The 19,812-nt window shown below is 38.7% G+C and overlaps 1 protein-coding gene across 3 annotated transcripts in view; it reads right to left on the reverse strand.

Moving 5' to 3' along the window:
- The window catches only part of WDR7 (WD repeat domain 7), a 333,095-nt gene that overhangs the window by 283,534 nt on the left and 29,749 nt on the right, over positions 1-19,812 (reverse strand). For all 3 annotated transcript variants that reach the window (XM_089497268.1, XM_089497272.1, XM_089497267.1), the window contains exons 2-7: positions 16,548-16,719; positions 5,874-5,980; positions 5,505-5,583; positions 4,440-4,614; positions 3,098-3,174; positions 2,218-2,337 (exon numbers count right to left, since the gene is read on the reverse strand). In XM_089497268.1, coding sequence (XP_089353394.1) covers positions 2,218-2,337; positions 3,098-3,174; positions 4,440-4,614; positions 5,505-5,583; positions 5,874-5,980; positions 16,548-16,706 — 717 coding nt within the window. In that variant the 5' untranslated portion in view covers positions 16,707-16,719. The remainder of the gene's footprint in view (positions 1-2,217; positions 2,338-3,097; positions 3,175-4,439; positions 4,615-5,504; positions 5,584-5,873; positions 5,981-16,547; positions 16,720-19,812) is intronic.

A 19,812-nucleotide genomic window follows, 5' to 3' on the forward strand; every position in this document is an offset into this window, starting at 1 on the left:
CAACTCCATCAGGCATTGCCTGAAGAAGAAGAAGAACCCTCCCTCCAGTCCACCTGCCTTGGTCCAGGACTCAGAAGGAGAGAATAACCACTGGACCTCATCCCCTTTCCCACCACCATTCCCTTCTCCTTTTGTGTCGTGTCTTTTAGATTGTAAGCCTGAGGACAGGGAACCATCTAATTAAAAATAATAATTGTAAGCCACTCTGATAGCCTTTAGGGCTGAAGGCAGGGTATAAATACCATAATAAATACATACATACATACATCCTCTGCACTGAAGACTTGTGTGCAGCTTCAATAATGGCCAAATAGTATCAGGCAGCATTATTAAGGATGGATCCTCCACATAGTCAATTGTAAGTCTGAGTTATGAATTTGTCCGTCATGAATGCGCATGTCGGGATGGAGAGAGGTAGATGAAGAAGCAGCGTGAACCACAATCTGTCTTGGCCACCAAGGCATTATCAGAATAGCATCTGCTTCATTTGACCATAGCTTTGAAACTACCCTGGTGATTAGAGGGACTGGTGAAAATGCATACACCAGGGGTTCACTCCAACTGCAGAAGAAGGTGTTGCCTAGTGATCCATTCTGACAAGTTGTGAACCAATACTGGCAACACTGTTTCTTCAGCAGACTTGCAAAGAGATTGATCTTTAGAGTGCCCCACTGGTGGAAGGCTCAGAGAAGAGTGCCAGGATAGGGCATCCACCTATGGTATAAATCCGACGGCCTGCTAAGTTCATAAGCCAGTGTGTTTTCTTCTCCTGACAAGTGGATTGCGTTGAGGAAAATCTTCCTCAAAACAAAGCAGTCCAAGATCCATAACATCAGTAGCAATTCCAGTGATGAATGGGGTTGAGACCACCTCAGTACTGAGCTTCCGTGTTTGTTAAGTCCTCAACACTTGTCCTATGATTTAAAAGTTCCTTTACCACCTCCTATCTTTCCTTCCCTTTCTTTTTATTTTTCTTCTTATCCCCAGAAGATTTCGGGAAAGAGACCGACTGACCCAAAGTCAAAAGGAACATCCTGATGGGACCACTCAGGAGTGGCTCTTGAAATCAAATGTTTGGAACCAGCACTCAGTAGTGAGACATGCTGTTTATGTTTTGCTGCCTTTGTAGGTATATCAGTTTTGAGAGGACGTTTCACAACAGCTTGGCTAATGATAGATTCAAATAAAGCTCTTGGGGGAGTAAAGACCATTGCAGACACTGGTTCACGTGGTTTAATGTCCTGCTTATATAACTGCTTTCAGGTGTGATTCTTGGTTTTTCCAGCCTTACAATGAAAACATGTCCCTACATTATTTCTTTCATCTAAACAGAGGTGGCACTGGGAATGGCCATCATGGTCAGGCAATTTAGCCCCACAATCAGCACAACTCTTAAAAGGGGAAAGCAACCCCTTTTTTCACAAGGAGAAACAAAAGTGATCAACAGACCAGGTCAGTTACAGAGAGATTCCAGGAGACAAACAGAAGGACATTACAAAGAGTAGTCACAGACAAGTTGAATCAAAAGCTGAGTAAGCAGTAGAAGAGCCAAATCAAGGGAGAAAGCCAAATAACAGCCATAGACATAAGCAAAGTCATTTAACTGTCAGAATTTTTCCAAAACAGCAATACACTAGAGATTCCTTTGATGCTGCTCACATGGCGGACAAAAAGGAACTAAGATAAATGAGTACAAACAGTGAGGGACAGAGCTGAGAGTGGGCAGAGCTACCACAAAAAAGCTTATGTAAGTATTCTAGAAGGTTCTAAAGATGCACTGCACAGGCATAGGATAACCCAATTGTATGAGTCAGAGACCACAAAGAAGAAAATCTAGTTTCGATCCTAACCTTGAGAGAAAGATGGGATATAAATAAATAAGAGATCAATAAAAAATTCAATTCAGTAAGCCAAAGGGCTGAAAAATATTTCAACCATATAGTGTAAAACTAGCAGAGAGAAGACAAGATGACATTTTTTATAATGCACCAGAATTAAGATAGCTGGCTGCAGCATTTCAACACAAATGCAACATATGCCAGCAACAGTGTGATCTCCCATGAACCAAACAGATTATATATTCAATGAAAGAAAATTCTAATTCATTTTGAATCTGACTATCCTGAGTTTCTTTGCATATATGCCTCACAGACAATTTAATTACAGCAGCTTGAACAACAAAGAAAAGCCAGCTTTTACTTAACTGGTTGTCCTTACCCTCCAGTATTTAGAGCAAACTACCAAAAGCGACCTTTGGGTAAATGCACAGAAAGAAATGCTTTGGCAATTTTGACAGTAAATTGGTCGAGATTCTTCCTCAAAGATTGGTTCTGTATCCTAAAGAGACAAAGGGATTTAAATGTTATTTACTCATATAACAATTTGTGATAGTCATCATTTCTCTACTCCTCCTTAGGATTCTTATAAGGAAGGAAGGTGACTAGATTGATCTTTTTCCTTATCACTCTTTTCTGCTACCATTGTGTCTTTAAAACTTAGTTTGAAGGATTTAAACATAAAAACAATTATCAGTAAATATTACTTCCATTTGAAATCTATATATCACTTTAAATTATTTGTAACTGAGAATACCCTCCATCCCTGACCACTGTTTTCATCCTAGTATGCTTCCTATGTCTAGCATGCATGTGTTAGAGCAAAACAGTATGATCCTCAGAAATATGATTAGGAAATTACAGAGACATCTCTCATGAAGAAACTGAAGTGCTAAATGAGACTAAAAAGACACAAAAACTGAATACACATGTCTCACATTTTACAAAAGAGAAAAATAAAAGCAAAAACACGGTACTAGATCGTCAATAGCTGCATAAACCAAAATAACTCAAGCATGCCATAAGAAAAAGCCCTTAGGCCAGAAAATTATAAATACCATCTGGCTACAGCTAGGATACACACAGCAAAATACCTAATGCAAAATAACAGAAGCATTTATGAGGACAAGCCAATACTCGAGTTATAATGCAAACACATTTTTAAAAATTGCTTGAACATTTTTCTAATAAAAACAGATCAGTATGGCTCATTCTAGAAGGAAAAATTTTATTAGCATGAAGCTAGATCAGTTTTTGTTTACCTGCATATGACTCACTTCAGAGGTAACTACCCACACTTTCAGAATTCCAGTCACAGACACTGCTACAACAGTGTCCTCTAGTGAAAATGAAGATTAAAAATAAATAATTATCACATTCATAAAGCAGAAAGATAACCAAGATTGTTTTATCCACCTCCATAAGAGAACTGACAGATACACCTTTTAAGAACTATATTACATGCCAGCTTCATAAGATGTGAAGCTCAAAATGTATATATAAGATATCAAATGAAGCACAGTTCTCCATTGAGAGAGCTTATGCTTTGCATGCAAAAGCTTCCAGGTTCACTCCCCAGATTTGCTAAACAGGAAAAATGTTGTCCTGGAGCCCTAAAGAACTGCTGCTAGTCAGTACAGATCTTACTCTTTCCCTATTCTTTTAGACTACAATTCTCATCAACCAGACAACTGGTCAAGATGGTGATTCCTGCTGTGCCTTGCAATCCAGTACGTCTGGAAGACATTACCACTGGTATAATGCCAGTCTGATACATATCAGAATGCAGAAAGACATCAGACATCAAGCCATCTGATGTGAGGGGGCCAGAAATAAGTGCCTGGGACTGTCACCATATGTGTGCCTACTGGCTACAATTGTTTTTCTCCTTCTTGAAGAACTGCCAGGGACCAGAACCAGTCCAGGGACCATCAGTTTGAATAGCACTGCTCTAGACAACAGCAGGTGAGGTGAACCAATCCTCTGATTGAGAATACATATATTCCTATAACCCTTAATTTACTTAGGAACTTTATAATGTTCTTGCACTCAGAAATATAATCATACTGAAGAGTTTTGCAATGGAATTTAAAGCATCACCCACAATTCATCAGGTTGTGAATCAGAAATATGCTGAAATTATATTGTCATAGCACCACTTAAGAGTGGGTTTAAGGCTGTATCCACACTGCCAAGATGTAGGTAAGGTAAGCAGCTAGATTAACCCCACCAACTTCTAGGTTCCTGGAGAAGTAGCTCTAACATTCCAACTAAAATAAACTGCTATCCAACAAATAAAATGAAAATAGAAAACCTGGGATGAATTCACTGTAAAGATAGCATATTGTATCACAATTAATTTGAATTCCCAAAGTGTATCAAAATATACGCTATATAAAACAGGGTAGAGAATCATGTTTTCATAAGCTGTTGGGTTGCAACTTCCAGGAGCCTTGGCCAATATTGTTAATACTGAGGAACAGTGGGACCTGTAGGAACGGTGGGACCACTAGAGGCAAGTATGACTCCCACCTCTGATAGAATAAACCATAGTTGACAGAAAATTCTGAATATTAAGAGAATAAAGTAATGTTGTTAGCTAACCTTGAGTTCTGTGAGATCGTATAATGCTCATGGAACTGATCCAGTCAGGGGAGATCTTCGACACTAAGGAATAAAGAACTTCAAGACTGGTAGCATCCACAACAAGAATTTCTGGGTAATGACCATGACACAACAGTCTCCCTTCTCGCTGGGTCCCAATGGTGAACTGATAGAACTAAATTAATATCATATAAAAGGTAGATCAGAGCTTTTGTGGTTTGGCATTCTTTAAGAATACATCACTTTATGCTGGGGGGAGGTCCATAACACGGGATTTGTTTTCAGAATAATTACTATTTTTGTGTCTTAACAATTTTTAAAGCATATCATAAACAAAACTGTAACAATGAAGCCACAGATTTTCTGAAATAAACACTGAACAAATTCTAAAAAGTCATTACTCAGTCTTAGTTTTGTACAGTTGATGAAGCAATTCATACTTCTTAATGTTCAGCTTTTATATTTTATGTTTATATTTTTTTCAATTTTTTCTAGTAGTTTTCTTTTGTGCTTGAGATTACATAACTAAAATCAGCTAAATCATATTTAGCGTTGCTTCAGCATCACACATTTTTGCCATATGCACATTCAATTACACATGGAAAAAACTGAATTCACTAAACCAATGAATGTCTACAGAATCCCATAGCCAACTATCTAGCTTTCAGATTTCTGCCCTGTCTGTTCCGAAAGCCAGGGACAGGTTGTTCCTGCTCCCTCAGTAGTCCCCAAACTGTGCTCTTTAAGGGATTTTGGACTTTAGCTCCCAGAATACCATACTACTGGCCAACATGGTGAGGTTTCTGGGAGATGAAGTCCAAAATCTCTTAAAGGGCACAGTTTGGGGACCACTATAAGTCTAGCAGACTACAACTGTAACGATTTTGACAATTTCCCCCAAATTCATTATTATGACTATTCTATTAATTCTATGACTATTCAGAAGGTAAAGTTGGTCTGTCACACCTATACAAAAGTCACCAGTGAATATTTGCAATTCTTCTGGAGCCTATGCATACATTTAGATTTATTGTAAACAGTTTCATTTATATATGAAGGTTTTACCTGTATGCCAGTATGTGTGCAAGCTAATTTAGTAAATTCAATGCATCGCCCATCATTCACATCCCAGAGGCACATCTCCCTAAACAACAGAAAGAACAATTAATCAGTCATTCTCCTGCATTCATCTGAACCCAGGATCACTTGGCTCATTTCTTGGTTTCTCCTTCTAGTAAAGGGATAAAGGACTGATGTTGAAAGAATACTCTTGATTCTGCTTTCCCTCTCCTCCCTCCCCTCCCCCGCACTCACACACATAAACATGTAGGAAAACATTGTTCCATCAAACCTACAATCCCATAAAACACCCACTAATAAAACAAAATGAAAAACAATTAAGTAATTGTAAGAGGTAAGAAAGAGACCACCTACCCACTTTCAGATGCACTCACTATATACTGTTTCTCACTTGAAGAACTGGCTTTTGACAAACACGTAACTGAAGCTGTATGACCAAACAACAAAGCTCTGGGATTTGTCTAGAATTAGAGAAACAAAGATAAACAGAGGATTAATCACTGAAAAGATTTCTCAATTATTATTAAAGATATGGAAGAAAAATTCTGACAACAGTTAATTAGATATGCCTGTTGCCTAGACGATGTTCTATTCCTTCAGAATGAATGCCTGCAAAGGATACGCAGTTTTCAATAAGCAAATAAATAAATAAATAAATAAATAACACTGAAAGATGCTTTGAACCAATTATTTACTTTCACAATGGAGTAGCAAAAAAGTTCATCATCTAGTCCCTCTGTCTCCTAATTCAGACTTTATGCAAAACTATTGTTTCCAGTTATGTTTCCATGCGGACAAAAAGGGAATGTGAGACAATGCTTTCACGTATCATCAAACTATAACCTCACAAAGAACTGAACTGAAGCTACCACACATACTTGACCAGGGGTAGGCAACCTTTTTGACCTGGGAGGGCCGGCTTGCTGTTCCTCAGACAACTGGGGGGCCAAAGCCAAAAAATAATTAAATAAATAAATAATATGGGACAACATTTTCAAATGTAGGACACATTTTTTTTAAATGGAGGACATGCAAAAAAATTGATGCTTTTTAAAAAATGTTAATATAAATGCATGTTTCTTAGCCATGATCAAAATACAGTGGTACCCCGGGATACGAATTGATCGCGTTACGAAATTTCCGGGGTACGAAAAAGTTAGATTGAAAAAAACTGTTCCGGGTTACGAAAGATTTTTCGGGTTACGAAATTCATTTCGGCGCGAAATTCAAATCCGAAGCGCGGCTAGCGGCTTTCCAGCGCTAACGGAAAGCCTTTTCGGGTTGCGAAATGTATCGGGTTACGAACGGCGCCGCGGAACGAATTAATTTCGTAACCCGAGGTAGCACTGTAGAGGACATTTGGGCATTATTCCTAGACAGATGACAGAAATGTACTTTCCTTTTGGCCAACCCCCCTCCCCCATTCCAAACAGCACATTTGGGCATTGAACATGGCTTTACTTAACATGGCCTCTTGCATATTTCAGAGGCTTACTGCATAACCAAACTCTTTGGGTTTCACACTGAACATGAGTTCACATGGCTATGCATATTTGACATGTAAAGCTGGTTTAACAAGAAGTGATTTGCCCTCGGTTTCATGTGTCTTGCACCAACTATACTTCTCAGAAGTGTGTACTTGGTCAAGGGACTTTGGTTTTTCTTCACTGCACATGAGTTTGTAAAAATCAGAGCAACTTGCATTGGCCTTGCCTCAGAAGCTGGCTGATATCAATATCACCATCACCACCACCACCATCATTGTCACAACAAGGCAGCATTATAAGGACAAAAAACGCACAGAAAGACACTTTGGAAAGTCACACTCTCTCGGCTTCAGAAAGAGTGGGCCCATATCTCAAAAGCTGACTGATATTAATAAATAAGGGGGAAATGTACATGGGAATATAATTAAATCCAGGGGGAAATAGACATGGGAATATAATGAAATCCAGGGGGAAATATACATGGGAATATAATGAAATCCAGCGGAAAATATACATGGGAATATAATGAAATCCAGGGCGAAATATACATGGGAATATAATTAAATCCAGGGGGAAATGTACATGGGAATATAATTAAATCCAAGGGGAAATATACATGGGAATATAATGAAATTCCAGGGGGAAATATACATGGGAATATAATTAAATCCAGGGGGAAATATACATGGGAATATAATTAAATCCAGGGGGAAATGTACATGGGAATATAATTAAATCCAGGGGGAAATGTACATGGGAATATAATTAAATCCAGGGGGAAATGTACATGGGAATATAATTAAATCCAGGGGGAAAAGTACATGGGAATATAATGAAATCCAGGGGGAAATATACTTGGGAATATAATTAAATCCAGGGGGAAATATACATGGGAATATAATTAAATCCAGGGGAAAAATACATGGGAATATAATTAAATCCAAGGGGAAATATACATGGGAATATAATGAAATCCAGGGGAAAAATACATGGGAATATAATTAAATCCAGGGGAAAAATACATGGGAATATAATTAAATCCAAGGGGAAATATACATGGGAATATAATGAAATCCAGGGGGAAATGTACTTGAGAATATAATGAAATCCAGGGGGAAATATACATGGGAATATAATTAAATCCAGGGGGAAATGTACTTGGGAATATAATTAAATCCAGGGGGAAATATACATGGGAATATAATTAAATCCAGGGGGAAGTAGACATGGGAATATAATTAAATCCAGGGGGAAATGTACTTGGGAATATAATTAAATCCAGGGGGAAATATACATGGGAATATAATTAAATCCAGGGGGAAATAGACATGGGAATATAATTAAATCCAGGGGGAAATATACATGGGAATATAATGAAATCCAGGGGGAAATATACATGGGAATATAATTAAATCCAGGGGGAAATGTACATGGGAATATAATGAAATCCAAGGGGAAATATACATGGGAATATAATGAAATCCAGGGGGAAATATACATGGGAATATAATTAAATCCAGGGGGAAATGTACTTGGGAATATAATTAAATCCAGGGGGAAATATACATGGGAATATAATGAAATCCAGGGCGAAATATACATGGGAATATAATTAAATCCAGGGGGAAAATACATGGGAATATAATTAAATCCAAGGGGAAATATACATGGGAATATAATGAAATCCAGGGGGAAATATACATGGGAATAAAATGAAATCCAGGGGGAAATATACATGGGAATATAATGAAATCGAGGGGGAAATATACATGGGAATATAATGAAATCGAGGGGGAAATATACATGGGAATATAATGAAATCCAGGGGGAAATATACATGGGAATATAATGAAATCCAGGGGGAAATATACATGGGAATATAATTAAATCCAGGGGAAAAATACATGGGAATATAATTAAATCCAAGGGGAAATATACATGGGAATATAATGAATTCCAGGGGGAAATATACATGGGAATATAATGAAATCCAGGGGGAAATATACATGGGAATATAATGAAATCCAGGGGGAAATATACATGGGAATATAATGAAATCCAGGGGGAAATATACATGGGAATATAATGAAATCGAGGGGGAAATATACATGGGAATATAATGAAATCCAGAGGGAAATATACATGGGAATATAATGAAATCCAGGGGAAAAATACATGGGAATATAATGAAATCCAGGGGAAAATATACATGGGAATATAATGAAATCCAGGGCGAAATATACATGGGAATATAATTAAATCCAGGGGGAAATGTACATGGGAATATAATTAAATCCAAGGGGAAATATACATGGGAATATAATGAAATCCAGGGGGAAATATACATGGGAATATAATTAAATCCAGGGGGAAATATACATGGGAATATAATTAAATCCAGGGGGAAATGTACATGGGAATATAATTAAATCCAGGGGGAAATGTACATGGGAATATAATTAAATCCAGGGGAAAATGTACATGGGAATATAATTAAATCCAGGGGGAAAAGTACATGGGAATATAATGAAATCCAGGGGGAAATATACTTGGGAATATAATTAAATCCAGGGGGAAATATACATGGGAATATAATTAAATCCAGGGGAAAAATACATGGGAATATAATTAAATCCAAGGGGAAATATACATGGGAATATAATGAAATCCAGGGGAAAAATACATGGGAATATAATTAAATCCAGGGGAAAAATACATGGGAATATAATTAAATCCAAGGGGAAATATACATGGGAATATAATGAAATCCAGGGGGAAATGTACTTGAGAATATAATGAAATCCAGGGGGAAATATACATGGGAATATAATTAAATCCAGGGGGAAATGTACTTGGGAATATAATTAAATCCAGGGGGAAATATACATGGGAATATAATTAAATCCAGGGGGAAATGTACATGGGAATATAATGAAATCCAAGGGGAAATATACATGGGAATATAATTAAATCCAGGGGGAAATATACATGGGAATATAATTAAATCCAGGGGGAAATATACATGGGAATATAATTAAATCCAGGGGGAAATGTACATGGGAATATAATGAAATCCAGGGGGAAATATACATGGGAATATAATGAAATCCAGGGGGAAATATACATGGGAATATAATTAAATCCAGGGGGAAATGTACTTGGGAATATAATTAAATCCAGGGGGAAATATACATGGGAATATAATTAAATCCAGGGGGAAATAGACATGGGAATATAATTAAATCCAGGGGGAAATGTACTTGGGAATATAATTAAATCCAGGGGGAAATATACATGGGAATATAATGAAATCCAGGGGGAAGTAGACATGGGAATATAATTAAATCCAGGGGGAAATGTACTTGGGAATATAATTAAATCCAGGGGGAAATATACATGGGAATATAATTAAATCCAGGGGGAAATAGACATGGGAATATAATTAAATCCAGGGGGAAATATACATGGGAATATAATGAAATCCAGGGGGAAATATACATGGGAATATAATTAAATCCAGGGGGAAATGTACATGGGAATATAATGAAATCCAAGGGGAAATATACATGGGAATATAATGAAATCCAGGGGGAAATATACATGGGAATATAATTAAATCCAGGGGGAAATGTACTTGGGAATATAATTAAATCCAGGGGGAAATATACATGGGAATATAATGAAATCCAGGGCGAAATATACATGGGAATATAATTAAATCCAGGGGGAAAATACATGGGAATATAATTAAATCCAAGGGGAAATATACATGGGAATATAATGAAATCCAGGGGGAAATATACATGGGAATATAATGAAATCCAGGGGGAAATATACATGGGAATATAATGAAATCGAGGGGGAAATATACATGGGAATATAATGAAATCGAGGGGGAAATATACATGGGAATATAATGAAATCCAGGGGGAAATATACATGGGAATATAATGAAATCCAGGGGGAAATATACATGGGAATATAATTAAATCCAGGGGAAAAATACATGGGAATATAATTAAATCCAAGGGGAAATATACATGGGAATATAATGAATTCCAGGGGGAAATATACATGGGAATATAATGAAATCCAGGTGAAATATACATGGGAATATAATGAAATCCAGGGGGAAATATACATGGGAATATAATGAAATCCAGGGGGAAATATACATGGGAATATAATGAAATCGAGGGGGAAATATACATGGGAATATAATGAAATCCAGAGGGAAATATACATGGGAATATAATGAAATCCAGGGGAAAAATACATGGGAATATAATTAAATCCAGGGGAAAAATACATGGGAATATAATTAAATCCAAGGGGAAATATACATGGGAATATAATGAAATCCAGGGGGAAATATACATGGGAATATAATTAAATCCAGGGGGAAATATACATGGGAATATAATTAAATCCAGGGGGAAATATACATGGGAATATAATTAAATCCAGGGGGAAATGTACTTGGGAATATAATTAAATCCAGGGGGAAATGTACATGGGAATATAATTAAATCCAAGGGGAAATGTACTTGGGAATATAATTAAATCCAGGGGGAAATATACATGGGAATATAATTAAATCCAGGGGGAAATGCATACACTCGTCCCCCGGGATACGAACGCGCCGCGTTACGAATTTTTCGGGTTACGAAAAAAAAATTATTAATTAATTATTTCCGGGTTACGAAGGTTTCCCCGGCTTCCGAAAAAAGTTTTGGTGCTTTTCGGCGCTATTTCGCACCAAAACGCGGCTTTTCCCCATTAGCGCCTATGGGGATTCGGCTAACGAAAGACTTCCGGGTTACGAAAATGGCGCCGGAACGAATTAATTTCGTAACCCGGGGGACGAGTGTATTGGAAATGGCACCTGGCACATTCCTCCTCCTCCTCCTCCTCCTCCTCCTCCTCCTCCTCCTCTTGTTGCTCATTTTCGGAGCCAAAGGGGTTTAGGAAACGGCCCTTTCTTTCCCTTCGCTCTGGGCCAGAGGTCCTCCTCCTCCTCCTCCTCCTCCTCCTCCGCATCCTCCTGCTCTTCACAAGTTTCTCTTCCTCATTGAGGCTGGCCAATGGCAGAGTGGGGCTAGAAACAGCCCCACCCCCACCATTTTGCTATTGGCCAGCCCCTGCCTGGCTCCCTGAAGAGAAGGAGCTGCTCTTTGCAAGCCCTATCAGGGCGCACGCGCGCAAACAAGGGCTTGCAAGCAAACAAGGGCTCGCAAGAGGTGTCTCCGGCCCCGGAGAAGGAGAGCACAGAGACGCAGGAAGAGGAGGAGGCAGAGGAGGCTGCCGACTGGCCCAAAGGCCTTGGCGGCGGCGGCGCCTGCGGCAGGACCGGGGGGGGCAGATCTGGCTCCTCCCCGGGCCGGATCCGGCCCGCGGGCCGTAGGTTGCCGATGCCTGTACTTGACTATAGGTTGACCTCATGTATAAGCCAAGGGCATGTTTTGGGTCCAAAACTATGGATTTTGATATGACCTGTGGATAAATTGAGGGTAAAATTTAGGGGAATGTAACAAAGGATCTGAAGGATAAAGCAAAGAAAAACAATGCCAAGAACTTACAAACTTCCAGCAGGCATAGCTGTTTGCGCTCACACTAAAGGCTGGATAGATGAGAGAACAGAAGGGGGCCAGTGCATCTGTTAGTGGTATTGGGCTCCACAGAAGAATCCAATCAGATTTCCTTTCTAAAAGAGATTCTAAAAGAGGAAGGATTTGGAGGCAAAAACCTGTGGTATTAAGTGGGGAAAATGCACTCACCATCTCTGCCCCTCCCCAGACCCTGTCTGGAAGGGGTTTTCCTGACTCTGAATTCCATGTGTGGTCAAAGATTTATACCTCCCTGTTGACAGGGGAGGTCCAGTCACTCTTCCTTTTCACCAGGGGATGGGTCCTTTTTAAAAATAAGATTACTTATAGTATTTACATTGACCAGTGGATAGGTTGACTTGGTTTTTTTTTTTTAAGGTCAATTTTTTTGCTAATCTGTCTACACTTATACATGAGTATGTATAATATGCCAAAATCCTAGCTTGTTAACAAATTCCTTATAAATTAATTTGTGATTATCCTACTGCCAGTATTATTTTGAATCTCTATGGCACCTAGGAAACTATAGGCACTTTGTAAAATATATACAGTGATTAGTATTAGTGCTACTACAGCAATAGTAATTATTAGCCTGAAGAAGAAGAGCCCTCCCTCCGGTCCATCTGCCTTGGTCCAGGCCTCAGAGGGAGAGAAGAATGCTGGACCTGATTCCCTCCCCCCTCACCATTCCCTTCTCTTTTTGTGTTGTGGCTTTTAGATTGTAAGCCTGTGGGCAGGGAACTGTCTGTTTTCCCCTCTATTGTAAACCGCTCGGATTCCCAGTGATTGGGCGGTATATAAATAAAACCTATTATTATTATTATTATTATTATTATTATTATTATTATTACTTGGTAATACTATCAAGGCCCTGTCATTTCAGATACAGCAAACATTCTGCTTAGGATTGCTCTTTCAAATTCTACTTTAAAATACTTTTGCTTACTAAAATTTTAAGATGACTTTGAAGTGTTAGTTTATGTCAGGCCTGCATAACATATGGCCCAGGGGCTGCATGCAGCCTGCCAAATGATTTCCAGCAGCCCACCAAGAGGTGGAACAAAGTCCTGTAGGATGCATAGTAGCTAGCTGCTAATGGCCAGCTGACCTCTTGGGTAAGGCTCCTCTGTAGCCCGGCCTTACTCCCGAGAAAAAGCCAGGCTGTGGAGGAGGAGAAAGGGGGAATGCTCCCCACAAGCCTCCGGCACCACAGCCCAGACTTACTCCTGAGCTCTCCTTCACCATCCTTCCAATGCCATTGCTGCAAGAAAAAAACTTCTAGCTAAAGAGAGGTTGAGGAGACAGAAAAAGAACTAGGCAGGCATTGAAAAACCCTTGTAAAAGGAACTTTGCTGTCAGAGCACTTGCATTATAAAAACACCCCATTTAAAAAGTCATTTGTTGTAGTCTAATTTTGTATTATGTGCCCATGTGATGGAGTGGAAGATATTTTCAAAAGATCAATTTCAAATATGATTACAGAGTACGATAAACTGATTGCTGATTAGAAGTGTTATCCACTCCATTAACTAAATATTGTAAACAGTAAGAAAACCTTAAAAGTATATTAAAACTTGTACTGCTTAGTAAATTTTTAAACATTAATGTGATTTCATGCATGGCAGGGGGTTGGACTGGATGGCCCTTGTGATCTCTTCCAACTCTACGATTCTATGTGATAAGAAAAAATCTTAATAAGTGTAGTTAATTGATATTAATTTAAATTTCCCCTTTTTATAATATGTTTTTTGTAAAATAGTTTAATAATTAATTATACCTTTACTTGGAAAGTGAGGCCCTGTGAACACCGGCCATTAAGGCTGGCCTGAGGGTGGAGTCGGGGCGTGGGTCTACATGGCTCCACATGGTGTGCGGTGTCACGGCACTCCTCTGGCGCTGCATCCACTTGACACAGCACCAAAGGAGCACCTAAAAGCCGTGGCACCGCAGCCATCATGCCCTTTCCAGGGCGCAAAAGGGAGCCATTTTTTGCAGCTCCTTTTTGCACCCTGGAAAGGCCATATTGAGGCCGTGGCATGCAGTTGCCATGGCCCCAAACTGGTGCATATGAAAGTGTCTGCAGGCCACCCCTTAGGGCAGTCTGCACAGTCCCTGCACCACCAAAAACCTATCTGCAGCCTGAAGAACTTTAGCCTATTTTAATTTTGGCCCTTACCTACTTCCAAGTTGTGCAGGTCTGCTTTATGTATTTAGACATACAGATGACCTCCTAATTAAGTTAACTGATATTGTTGACCCACACATCTGTACTCAAGAACTATTATATAAAGCCAAAGATTTTAATCATTTAAATTATTAAATAATATGGATGGAAAAAGTGTAGCACCTACTCCTTCCCCCCCCCCCCACACACACATGTTGCATGCAGTCCATACCCATCTGTGGTAGATAGAATACGCCCAGAAAAGATCAATTGCCATTTCTGGATGTCTCCAGGAACAGCAGATTTTCTTTATACGTTCTTGAACTCTGCAGAAATATCCTCAAAAATTAAAAATGGCAACTCAGACTTCCAGCTGTGTGTTTTATGCAAAAATGGGACATAAAAGGTGTCTATACCGGATCTAAGGTACATTATGCATAAAGCATTTGACTTTCATGATGACATTATGAGAGGATGAAGCAGGTGTTTTTTTTCTTTTTAGATCAACACAAATACTAGGTTTCAATGGCAAAATGTAAGAATTCCTGATCCAGCTTTAATTATTCATGTCAAATGTCAAACACCAGATTAATTCCTCTATTGTACTATCAAACTAATATCATACATTTTGCTCTTTCAAGCACAAGCTTTTGGCAGCGGGCTGCTTATAAGAAAGACCAATCCATATTTAATTGTTGTAATTGTACAAAAGATCTAGTTTACAATGCAACAGATCTTTATGCTTTTATCCAATATCCAAGTAACTTATAGGACAGTCTCTGACAGCTGTGCCTGGCACACTAAAGGGTGCATCAGGTCAAATGGGCACCTTTCATTGGCTGAGAAATACTAAGTATCCAGAATAAAAACACTGCCTTGTACAGCTGCTTTTACTACAGCATTACTTAATGCTTAAAAATTTACTGTTACAGTATTTATTTTCAAACAAATCACTACTTAAAAATAAGCAGCTCTACATGAGACTGAGTGACTGAAAGCTCTCTAACATTAGATGAATCGCCTGCCACTTGTCTCTCATATCTAACATCAGAAGGAGATTAGTACAAAAATATTTTCTTTTAAAAGTTACTGTAATTTGACGCACATTGTACTCACTAGACACATAAATAACTTTGAAGGTAAAAGTCCAGCAACACAAAGGGAACAAAAAGCAAGTACTGGAATGCAGAAGATCTAGAACCAGTTTCTAGTTTATTTATTTGCATTCTGAAGCATGCCCGTTTTTTCAAAGGTGCAGCATACCACCTAAATATGCTGTTTCTCCATATGCTGCCCACAAAAAATAAGGAATACCACTTTACAAGCACAATTCTTTAGGAAAAACAATGCACTTGCAGGTTCAGTGTGTGCATTAGTTATTCGTGTTAAATTGATTCAGAGGTTGACCTCTAAAAGGTCAGGGGAGAAAAAGAGGAGTCCACAGAGTTGCCTTTCAGCAGGATTCATTGATTTTCCATGGTTTAATGATTTTTAAAAAAAAAAATCAACACTCCCCTACAAAAGCAAGCCTATGAATATCAGTAACATGTATTGATTGTTATGCATCAGCTCAAGCAGCAAGATTTTGGCTTGGGAGAAGCATGTGTACTGAAGCTATGCCTTGTCTGCAGATTACCAGACATATACCAAATTCAGACTATAAATGAAATACAGAAATGCGTTTCAACTGTATCTCTATAAATGAAAGCTCATCAAGTAGGCTTCATGCTCAGTTTTGAATGGCAACATGAAGTGCACCAAATATACTTACTTCTAGATCTGAGGAGACGTCCCACAGACATATCTGTCCATCATGACATCCTGTTACAATCATTGACACATCGTCCATTAGGAGTATAGCTGACACACAGTGAGTGGGTGCTTTGCGTCCCCATAGCACTATTGGTAGGACCAAACTGTTGCCTGCCATTATATTTTCACACCTGAAAATTCAAGTAAGTTAATTAGTATAGTTGTGACACCAAAACGCTTTTCAAAATATACAACTCATTTCATCAGCAAAGTTACTAAAAGTATGTGAAACACTCTGAAAATTAAAAAGTGATCCATATCCATATAGGTACAGTATGCAAAAGGATCTAGTAGAATTTTTGAGACTAGCTGAACAAATAAAGCTGGTAGTATGAACTTTCATAGACTTGAGCCTACTTCTTCAGATGCATGTGGTTGGCACTTCACTGCATGCATCAGAAGAGGTAGGCTCAAATCTATGAAAGCTCATACTACCAGCTTTATTCATTCAGTTAGTCTCAAAGGTGCTGCAACATCCCATTGCATACTAATTTTCCAGACTAATACAGCTATGCCTTTGAATTCCACCATATAAATACAATTAAATAGTAATACGTCTTTAATTAGATCTATCACATGCTTCACAACAATTGCAAAGACTTGTAAGTATTTTATTCATCCACCAATAGCTCAAATGAACTAAGATTACCAAGAGAGGGAGAGTGCTTTATTTATACAAACAGAATATTAGTTCTTTTATATCTAAGAAAAAAATAACATGACAGATGTTGATATGTTAGCTTGCTTTTGCATTAGCAATTTTAAGAGAAGAAACTGCATGTTTTGATTAACAGCCCTAGCCTGAGAAAAGTTTCAAGGCAAATGGGTCATTGTTGTTCTTGTTCACTTTCTTTTCAAATTAATATTCAATGTACTGCAGTCATAGAAAAATTACTAACAAAATTTGTAGAGAGGAAGGCAACAATTCCAATTAAGTTTCTTTCCCAAAACGGAGACCTTGATGTACTCAAAGCAAAAATAATAATTTAGGAGCAAGGAATGTCAACAATCTTAGTGGAATCTTAGACACCATACTAGTGGAAAACATAAGAGACTTAGAAAAATTAATGAAGAAGGTCAAAGATGAAAGTACAAAGGCAGGTTTAATGGTGAACATAAAGAAAACAAAAGTAATGACCAAGGAAGAAATGACCATGAAAGAAATAAATAAATTCAACATAGACAATGAAGAAATTGAAATAGTCAAAGAATTCCCGTACCTAGGGAAACATCAAGGAGAATGGTGACTGCAGGCAAGAAATAAGAAGACAAGAAATGGGAAGGCCAGTCATGAAAGAGCTAGAAAAGATCATAAAGACATACAACATAGCTGAGCACTAAACTTAAAATCATCCAAGCCATAGTATTCCTCATCATCATGTACGAATGTGAGAGCTGGTCAGCAAAGAAAATGGACAGGAGAAGGATAAACTGATATGAGATGTGGTGCTAGAGAGGACTGCTAAGGATACTGTGGACATCCAAAAAAAGACAAACAAATGACCAACAGATCAAACCAGAAGTTCCCCTTCAAGCCAAGATGACGAATCTGAGGCTATCATATTTGGGCTGCATCATAAAATGGGCATGACTCACTTGGAAAGATATTAATGTTTGGAAATATGGAGAGCAGTAGAAAGAAAGAAGGACCACACACTGGATGGATAGACTCAATCATGGAGGTCACAGGCATGAATCTACAAGAACAGAGCAGAGCAGTGGAAGATAGGACAGCTTGGAGATGTCTCTTCCACAGAGTCACCATGAGTCGGGGCCGACTCAAGAGCACTTAACAACAGCAGACAAAAAAACTGCAAAAATTAAAAGAATTGTAACAACTAACGTGCATACATTGGCCATTATTTGTTAAATGTATATCTTGCCCTTTCACCAAAGATGACATACAAAATGGCTCACAATTAAAGAAATGTTTTAATTTTTAATTACATAAAAGCAAACAAACACAGGTCTAAAAGAAATTAATTTTAAAAAAGAAAAGAAACAACAGACTACCGTATTTTCCGGCGTATAAGGCGACTGGGGATATAAAACGACCCCCAAGTCGCACGCCAGCAGCGTCCCTGGCCTCCTATAAGGGGGTCTCACGCCGGCTTGAGGGGGCCTCTCTGGAGGCCTGAGGCGGGTACCGCGGCTGGGCTCTCTCTCGCCACCATTGTTGCTGCAAAAGGCGGCGGAGAAGCGGCTCCAGAGCCGGTCAGGCCAAGGTAAAGAGCCGGACCCTTATTCCTCGCCGCCACCCAGGATACTCCGCTCCTCCAGTGGCAGAAGTCCACCGCGAAAGCCGCTGGAGGAGCCTGCTGGGAGAGGAACCAGCAAGGACCCCAGAGACAGAGAGGTGGCTACACCATTCACCTGTCTCTGGGATCAGAATCCGGCCCATAAGACGGGCATAAAAAGTCACTTTATACACCGGAAAATATGGCAATCTTAGACTAATTTTATCTCCCTTTTTTTGATAAATTTATCATTTTGGTATATAAAGGGAATGCTGTGGAGGTAGCATATTGTGATTTCATTAAGGCCTTCAACGAAGTACTCCATAATATCCTGGCAAACAAGCTAATAAAATGTGGGTTAGACAATGCTACTGTTAGGTGGATTTGTAATGTTGACTGGCCGAATCCACAGGGTGCTCAGCCATAGCTCTCTTTCATCTTGGAGAGAAGTGACTAGTGGGGTGCCACAGGGTTCTGGCCTTGTCCTAGGCCTAGTGCTATTCAACATAATTGATCAATTACTTGGATGAAGGAATAGAGGGCATGCTTATCAAATCTGCAGATGACATCAAATTAGAAGAAGTAGCTAATATCCCAGAGGAAAAGATCAAAATTCAAAATGATCTTAATAGATTAGAAGGCTGGGCCAAAACTAATAAAATTAATTTCAACATGAAGAAATGTAAGGTAGTCCACTTACACAGAAAAATGAAATGTAGAGATACAGAATGGGGGACACTTGGTTTGATAACAGTGCATGTGAAAGGGATCTAGATAGAAGTCCTAGTAGACCACAAATTGAACATGAGTCAACAGTGTGATGTGGCTGCTAAAAAAAACCAATGCAATTCTAGGCTGCATCAATAGAAATATAGTGTCTACACTGAGGGAAGTAAAAGTACCACTCTATTCTGCTTTAGTTGGGCCTCACCTGGAATACTGCACCCAGTTCTGGGCAATACAATTAAAAAAGAATGCTGAAAAGCT

Source organism: Sceloporus occidentalis, unplaced genomic scaffold (genome assembly GCF_023333645.1).
Source record: "Sceloporus occidentalis isolate IW3139 unplaced genomic scaffold, rSceOcc1.0.p SCAF_1, whole genome shotgun sequence".
Lineage (NCBI taxonomy): Eukaryota > Metazoa > Chordata > Lepidosauria > Squamata > Phrynosomatidae > Sceloporus > Sceloporus occidentalis.